At 33.6% G+C, this 9,150-nt stretch overlaps 1 protein-coding gene across 1 annotated transcript; it reads left to right on the top strand.

The window, feature by feature from the left end:
• The first annotated feature begins 562 nt into the window (after positions 1-562).
• Positions 563-5,202, top strand: LOC126858071 (uncharacterized). Its single transcript, XM_050608099.1, has 4 exons — positions 563-1,182; positions 1,596-1,917; positions 3,983-4,678; positions 4,894-5,202. Exons 1-4 carry the CDS (start codon positions 1,107-1,109, stop codon positions 4,967-4,969), a joined length of 1,170 nt encoding a protein of 389 aa, XP_050464056.1. The 5' UTR covers positions 563-1,106; the 3' UTR covers positions 4,970-5,202.
• The last annotated feature ends 3,948 nt before the right edge of the window (positions 5,203-9,150 follow it).

Here is a 9,150-nt window from a genome sequence, read left to right as displayed (position 1 = left end):
ATTGAAAAATTCTTATCACATACACACACAACATACACGATAGTTTTTAATGCAGCTTATATCTTCCAAATCATAAATTACAACGAAATTTCATTCTTTATTCAATATTAGTGAATTTATTTTAACGTAATTATATTATATTATATATATATATATATATATATATATATATATATATATATAATATAAGCAGTGTATTATTATTGAAAAGTAGTGAATAAACCATTGGATGGTCTCAGATATAAATCAGTGAAATTTCACTGTAAGAATTAAGGATAGTGGCTGTTTTCATCAGTGATATTTTAAAATGCGTCTTTATTATAATATTATATATATGAAATAAACTTATAGCAATATATTTTGCTAAAAAAGAATATTTGAGTTTTCGACCAAGAATCTTGTCCATTTTCAGTGAGTTTAAGGATCATACTTTAAAAGTTAAAAAAAAAGTAATATGAATATAATTCTAAATTTTGGAATGCTAGTTATATGCTAGCTTTTCTTTCAAATATGTGTGTACGGCGCTTCTCTCGTGCAAAAAATAGCAATTCAAAATAAATAACTTTCAAAATGCTTTGAAAGCTTGCAAATATATATGCGTACGATGCTAATTTTTCAGTGAAATTTTACTGACATAATCAAATACACATATAAGTAGTAAAGTGTAAGTGCTCTCTACCGAAAATTAGAAAATTAAAATATTCACTGTTCTTTTGTAAAATTTTGTGCTTCAATCAATGACATTTTCACGGATCAAGTTTAAGAGAGCGCATTGAAGTATCTAATCCCGACTCGAATAAATTATTCGGATAAAATTCAGATCAGATACTTTAACGATTAATAACTCTATTTTCAACTACATGCTAAACACGCGCTGCCTATAATAACGTCGAAAAGACGCATTCCCGGACGCTATCGCGCCAATCTCGCATAGGATCAAGTGTGCAGCGTTCTCGCTTTACAGAAGGAAGTGAAGAATTGCTTTGTGTATGTATTTCACGAATTCGCGCGCGCATCAACGATCGTGCTAACGTGCGTTAAAAAAAAATGCCGATCTTAACGAAACGGAAATATATCCGTCGCTCGTGCGATCAGTCCGCGCAAAAATGTCGCGACAAGTGCCGTCATATACACTGCTGCACATTTCTCTCTTCCTCTGCTTGGCGATTATTTTTATTAACGGTGAGTATGCATACCAGATATTTCGTTTTATACTCATGCGTCTTTTTCGAAAAAAATACTGTATATATATATATATAAATTTTTAATTGTTATAGATGATATATTATCATTGTATTATATATTTCTATATGATGCAAAATTTCTGTTCTATGTATTATATAAAATGTATATTTTACAAAAATATCGCATTATTGTTTAAAGATTAATAAAGCGCAACTCGCGATTGTAATTAAGCTTAAATGACGTGATTGAAGAATTTATTTCCGTCTTGAATTATGATGAAAGATTTGATTATATATTGAGATTTCGACAGTTCTATATGTTCTCTCTATTTTTAAAAAATTTTATTAGGATTTAAGGCGGTTTGTAGGAGGAAACATTAGCTATGTAATTAATATTTCTTTTCTTTGTAGCGAGATGTGTCGATAGCTTTTCCGATCACTGCTCGGAACTGATTCAGTTTGATATCGACGAGATCGAAGATCATTTATCAAAATTAAATCTCACGGATGTACCTACCGTGAAAATGATGGTCGCTGGATTTAAATGTCCGATCTCTGCTTTGCCTTTTGGCACGCTGAAGTCGGACTGGTCCAGGCTGCTGTTGCTTCAAGAAGCCCAACCAGACGGATCGATTATCAAGCGTAAACTCATCCGACTGATGCGCATTTTGATTGTCGCTTATTATCAAATGGAGGAACGTTTCGACACGACGGATTCTGATGTGATTCGAGAGTAAGTCTTCGTAGGAGAATCTTTATCTCGGTAAATTTCAATTCGCGTCTCTTTCTTCGATAGCTGTTTCATGAGATGTTGACATCGAAATTATATATATATATATATAGTGGCCCAGAACATTCCAGCCAGACTTTGAGATCTTATAGGAAATTTAATTCTGAACAAAAAATTTCTTATAAACATGGGTCGAAAAATGCTTCCTTAAACAGTTAGCACCCAAAAACCTCTGAAATCCCGATTATTTTATATATAGTTTTTACAAATATCAGTGAAAATATGCGTTTTTTAATAAAAAGTATCGAAACAAAAGTTGTAGAGAATTAAATTATCTTTTAAATGAGATCAAAATTTGTAGTACGTTCCATAAGTTTTGAGAAATAAAATAAAAAGAAGATGAAACTTAATAAATTTCTTGAGGAAAAATCAATAAAAATAAAAAACAAAAATCTTTTTCTTTCATAAAATTAAAGTAATTCTTCTTTTAAATTAAAATAGCATTGTAGAATATTTTTTAAATGGAGTGTATCTTTAAAAAGCTGTCGACAGGAAAAAAAAAATATTTTTTTGTACATTTGAAACTGGTTATCTCAAAACCTATGGAACGTACAATCATTTTAATCTCATTTAAAAGATAATTTAATTTTCTATAACTTTTGTTTCGGTACTTTTTATTTAAAGACGCACATTTTCCATGATATTTGGAAAAATGTGTAAAATAATCACGATTTCAAAGGTTTTTGAGCGATAACTTCTTAAGAAAGCATTTTTCGACCCATGTTTATAGGAAATTTTTTGTTCAGAATTAAATTTCCTATAAGATCTCAAAGTCTGGCTGGAACGTTCGGGGTCACCCTGTATATTACAATTACAATACAATTGCATTGCAATATATATATATTGCAATACAATTGTATTGTAATTGTAATACTTGTCTCTCCAAATAATTAGTGACTCTTGTCTCGAGCGATTATACGTACTTCGGCGAGATACGTTGACGTAACATACGTTGTCTAAATATTTGATTTGTCGAAGCGTGACGAAAGTTTCGTGAAAACTTGGCGAGTGCGAGATTCGCGTGATTCTTTGAAAATGAGCTTTAACAATTCAGCAGTAGCTTATTTGCCCAAGGTAAGTGCAGTCGGAGACACGTTCTCTTGTAATCAAACTCCCTCGAACTTAGTCCAGTACACGTTTCGCGTCTATTTAAGTTAGGATTTAAGCTAGGAGAGAGAGAGAGAGAGGAACTAAAGACAGCGAGAGAAGTTCTGGATGATGAATTTATCGGATCGCTGCCATTACCGGTCTTACATCCACGAAGTTTTACGACGCAAGCTATCCTATCATGTCTTGCTTTTCTTTGACAGATTTTTTTTTATCATTTTTCATTTTCCCGATTACCCGATGCTAATATCTGTTAAAATGTCCGAATTGTGAAACTGCTCTCTTAAATGAAATCAGTGTATTATCATTGAAAAGCAATGAATAATCACTGATGGTCTCAATTAATAAATATAGCACTGCAAATCAGTAGTGATAATTTCAATCAATAATATTTTAAAATAAATATGTATATATATATATATGAAGTAAATTTATATCAATATTTTTTATTAAAAAAATCTTAAAAAAGTGTAACATATATAAAATTCTGAATTTTTAAATACTAGTTATATCTGTTTTTTTATTCCAGATATGTATATTTGTGAACTTTTTTTCTAAAAATAACGATTTGAAATAAATAAGAAAACTTTAAAGGCTACATCTTGCAAATAATACGTGCGATTATTTCTAATTTTTCAGTAAAATATTACTGTGCAAAGTATAAATGCTCGTACTTATTGAATTAGTGATGATCGATAAAATATTCACTTATTTTCGGTGAAGTCTTGCGACAGCGTTTTCGTAATCACTGACACATTTCCACTGATTTAATTTAAGAGAGTGTGAATCGTATTTATTTCGACCGAGGAAAAGTTTCTCTTATTGCTCTCTCGTTGGGCCGGGGAAAATCTGTTGGTATAATGGAACAAAAATAGACACCAATTCGATAATATGATTTCAGGAAAGAAACGGAGACGACCGTATCGGATGATGCCGACAAACAGTTTAGTTCGAGCAACAGTGATTGGATAAATGAAACTTCGAGTAACGATGTGGCTCTTCATGATTCGTATCCGCAGTCGTTCCCGATAACAGTATCTGTCAAAAATGATCACTCGAGAATAGAATCGCAAACCGCAGAGAGCTTTTCGAGCTCCAGCCACGCGAACAGCGTCGTCCCGTTCGAGATCAAATTGAGATATCAAAACGTCACGTCGCCGACCGATCTTACGCCTTATCGTACTAGCGAGGCCCTCAACGCGAGAAACGCCACCTTTAAGGTACTCGATAATTGTTTGAAGCAGTCCTTGAACGACATCGCGCGCAGGCAACCGAATCACAGACAAGTTTTCGAGATCTTGAGGAATAAGGCAAAGTATATGGAGCGCGCGGCTCGAACGGGTAACGAGATCGACGATTACGGGAAATATCGCACCAAGATATCACTGCCGACGAACGAGTTCTGGAGATACGTGACGTTCCCTACGGATGCATCGCCAACTATCCCCGGCGTCGCGAAACGAGTTCATCGAATGCGAAGATTAAACGGGTTCAGGACGAGCCTCCGGAAGTCGCGAAAACACGCGAAATCAGATGGCGATATTAACGAAAACTTGAGGCAATTTTACGGGGTCGAGAAAAACGAAGCAGGCGTAAAGTGAGTGATCTCTGCCTTACGAAAAATTGTCCTTTAATCTAAAAAGTCGAGATATTACGTCTCGCAGAACATAATGGAGAACATGATCGAACATGATGCATAATCTCCATTCTTTCTTTTTCTTTTCTTAAATATATATGAATGTAAAACAATTTGGAAATAAGTTTTTCAATAGGATAGAATTTTTGAAATAACGATTTTCTATTTATTTTCAGAAAATATACGAGAGCGACAGAAATAACATCGCCATCGAACGCGAGGGAAAAAAGTGACAGGATGACCGAGAAGTAATGCAATACACGTCATTTCGGCATTTTGTGCAACGTCCTTCCACGATTTTATTATCCGACGGGCCCAGCTTCCCTAAACGGACAACGCTCGCGTATATTTTGCGGCAAATCTCAATAAAATTCATCTTTCAATATATTTTCCAGCGTTATTCTCGTACGAGCGACATTTACACCAAACGCTTTCAAATCATTTTTCTATGTTTATTTTCCACGCTAGTATAAATCCGTATACAACAAATTATATATATATATATATATATATATATATATATATATATATATATACTTTTCTTCTTCCGTTTCCATTGAAGCGATTGATTTAAACGTATCATTATACCGGGTGCTCAAACATTTCTGCAACAGAACAACGTTGACATATCAAATATAATTAAAATTGTTCAATTGCGAAGGAGATTGCTGGAAAATTCAGCGTCCCACCCTATGCAATTGTGTAATATAAATCATATAATGGTCGTTTATTTTATCTTCTCATAATGTCTCCCCCTCCTTCTGTTACATGTTGTTCCCGCAAAGCACAGTTACTTGCACAGAACGTGGACAACACGAGAGGACGGCACGTACGATTGCTCCACGACGTTTCAATATATCTATTCTCGATACCGGGAAAATATCGTCGTCTATCCCGCACATGTTGCACGCCGGATAATATATACGAATAAGAATTCGCGGCCCCATAAGGATCAGAATTTATACGATGCGATGGGGTAGGCGGCATTATATATTCGGCATAGGTAACAATTGCGATCGAGTTGTGCGGCTTGAGTTGAGAGTTTAATAAAAGCGGATCGCACACGGTTTTACGGTCGCGTCTCGATTAACGCGGACGCTAATTTACGAAATAGGCGGCGAGCGTGTTTCGCAAATGAATTACGGACTGTTGTTTACAGCGCGCGAATGAAGGTAAAAAAACGTTTTCGTGCGGAACGCCATTCGGAATTCATAAATAGAGATTCTTGAATTAATTTAATAAATGTAAGGGAGAAATTCAAAGGAGCGAAAGAGCGGAGGCATCGGCGAAGCATCGGAAGCGGGGAAACATTACTTTTAATAATAGGACGCGCGGATCAATCGGAAACACGATAAAGAAAGTTTGAAACTTACAAGAGACGCTTGTAAGGGCGCGCAGGAGCGGAGAAAAGTAAGCTGAGAAACTAATCATGACCGCGAATTCAATCGCGGGATTTCCATGGAATCACTGCTCGGGATCGCGGCGGCGTCGCTGCCAGACGCGCGGGGATTCCTCTCGCTCCTAATATTAATTTCAATCTACATAAATGCATAATAATAAATTCAATAGCGGATGTGCGCAATGTCGCCGAATCCGATATTACAGCATTCGGAAAATTCTTCTCGCGTTTGTGCGACCGTGTTTGTTCTGGAGTCTCTCGGCCGAGTGTATAATTTCTTCTTCTTCTTAGACAACGGAGTTTTGCATTGAAAATGCAGCACAATCTTTGATTAAAAAATTACAGACCCTTAATCTTATAAGGATTTATTAATTTATTAATTTTTTTTAATAAACTGATAGAGTTAAAAAATTTTTCAATCTATTATAGAAAATATGATAAAAATAATAAAGATTGGGAAATTCTTTAACGCTCGATTTATTAAGAAGAAAAAAACATCGAAACGCAAGAGAGCGCTTATTCTTCGAGAGAAACAAAGTCTAAAAATCAATTGCCAAGTCATCCCTCTCGATTTTATCATTATGTCGCTTTTAGTTATGCTTTTAGTTGTATAAGCAATTATTTATAATGAGACTAAGTCGCAGTAAAAGTTAATTTGTTCCTTCTTCGTTCAAATTAGCTTAAAAATCTTGAAATTTTAATTTATGTGCTATCTTTCTTTTAACTATATTTTCTGAATTATATTTTTTAGTTATCAGAACTTTCAATTTTAATAATTTGCAAAATATCAACATTAGTAAATTTCATTTTTCTAACTATCGACTGTCCATAAATACCGATAGCTGATAGCTTAAAGACAACGGCAAAAAGTTGTCTTATTTGCTGATTATATTTTCCTAATACTTTTCTCACTTTTGAGAATAATTTTTCGCAGGTCAAATTATTTAATGTCAAAAATTTTTGGAACCCCGTTTTCATATCATCTGTTTGCTGATTCTCTTGATAATATGTTGATTTTCACGCTTTAAACTTTCATGATTTCTAGGAAATGAAATTCTTAAACTCACGATTTTTTGAATTTTATTTGATGTGTGTGTGTGCCATCTTTTGCATTTTTATATTATTTTGATATTTTGTCTATTTTTTGAAAGTTCTCTTAATAGTTTTGACAATTGAAATTTGTTCGCCTTGTATTCTTACAAAATATGCGCAATATCATATTTGTTTTCCTTTCTTTACATTCGATTTTTTATTTTATTCACCGATAAAAGGATAAGCGGATGTTAATATTATTGATAAAGAAAAGCAAGAATTATTAATATAGAGAATACAATATATGTATCAATTTAATTACGATATCTAAGCAGATATTAATATTATTAATAAAAGAAGACGTTAAAAATATTAATAGCGTATATACTATATATAATAATTTAATTATGATATCTATATATTTTTGATTCTTCTATCAAAGTGCACTATATATTGTGTTTATTCGTCGAAATAATTGTTTTATTAGCTTTAACATAACAATGCATTTTAATATACAGCTAATAATAAATGAAGATTAATTACGATAATATTATAATTAATGTATAACAAAATCCATACATCAGAAATATAATGATATGCAATAATCAAATTTAATACGAATGATCGTTTAGCTTTTTAGCTGAGCACATCATTTCATTTGGATTTCTACTAGGGATGTAATTATTGAGCGGCTCCACATTTTATGATATAAAATTGTATCTTAAAAATCTCATTTTCGAGACTTTTGAGATTCAAGAAACGACTGCAAATACGAGCCTTAAAGACGTCGCAATGCGTAGATAATTGTTACTTATTCACAGAGTTGATTATAGTAATTTTCCTTACTTTGCCCAATTTTCTTTGCTCGCGCCAGTCTCTTTATAACTCCGGCATGGAAATTAGCTCCGAGCTTCGTATCGCGTTCGGCAAAGACCAGCCGAGAGATTGCGAGAGTCGTGGGATAAAAGCAAGGGTAATATTTCAGTTGCTTTTTACGGTTTCGTTATTTTACTCCGTAACGGGAGAATATCTCGTGCCTCACGATTTTATCGTCAACACCACTCTCTCGAAAAATGAATCGGTGAAAATGTCACCGTTTGAAGCACTAGCAAGATTTCACGAATGATCAATTTTCACTGAAAAATCTAACTGAAATTATTATTGATTTTTCTCACAAGATTTTACTATTTGCAATACTATATTTTTAATTGAGACCGCTGTTTATCAATGATCATACACTGATTTCATTTAAGAAAGCAGAATAGCTTTGGCAGAGTTCGCTATTGTTTATAAAAGATTATTTATTCGCGTTTAAAAATATCTGCAAATTTAATCCGAGAACACAATTGCCTTTTGATTAATTTAGCAGCAATTTACTTACTTGATGTTTTATATTAGTTTTATTTAAAAATCGCAATGAGTCTTTTCCCGGTGATAATCCGGCCTTCGATATTAGTGAGCTTTAATTTTGAATTAGTCGAAATGCTTTAGAATCTTGTTTTTGCATTCTTGATAGTCGCTGCCAATGGATAAATAAAATCTCGTGGATATTATCTCGCAATTCCGCGACTTTGATCTTAGGGTTCATGGTTGTTTCAATTTTTGACAGTCTCATAGTTTTCAAAAGTTCGTCCGGCGAGATGCGATTACGACTGCGGTGGATACGAATCTCGTATCGTGAACGCGAATGTCCGTCGTTGTGGAAATGGATGGTTGTGATATGGTAAGGGCGTTCATTCCGCTTACGATGGTTGCAACGTGGAATGTGAAGCAAGTTCTAGTAGTGGAGGAATAAAACCGAGAGTAATTGTCGGCAAAAATTTGCGTGCTCCGCAAATTATACCCTGACATATATTACGTGACGATAATTAAGAGATTATAGGAGCTGTAGTGAATCGAAAAGTAGAATACTTTTTAATATCATTTGAAATTTTCGTTTGAACGAATAAAGAAAATGTTTTTCTTGAAAATAACTTTGTTTTTAATAATAAAATCGAAATGT

The sequence above is a fragment of the Cataglyphis hispanica genome, chromosome 24 (genome assembly GCF_021464435.1).
Source record: "Cataglyphis hispanica isolate Lineage 1 chromosome 24, ULB_Chis1_1.0, whole genome shotgun sequence".
In the NCBI taxonomy this organism is placed as follows: Eukaryota; Metazoa; Arthropoda; class Insecta; order Hymenoptera; family Formicidae; genus Cataglyphis; species Cataglyphis hispanica.
The sequence above is the reverse complement of the archived record's forward strand: the minus strand, read 5'-3'. Positions and strand labels throughout refer to the sequence as shown.

Excerpts from the sequence above, each read along its gene's own strand:
- LOC126858071 (XM_050608099.1), top strand. The coding sequence starts at position 1,107 with ATGTCGCGACAAGTGCCGTCATATACACTGCTGCACATTTCTCTCTTC. Across the intron at positions 1,183-1,595 it reads GGCGATTATTTTTATTAACG|CGAGATGTGTCGATAGCTTT; the intron begins GTGAGTATGCAT and ends TTTTCTTTGTAG. Across the intron at positions 1,918-3,982 it reads GATTCTGATGTGATTCGAGA|GAAAGAAACGGAGACGACCG; the intron begins GTAAGTCTTCGT and ends ATATGATTTCAG.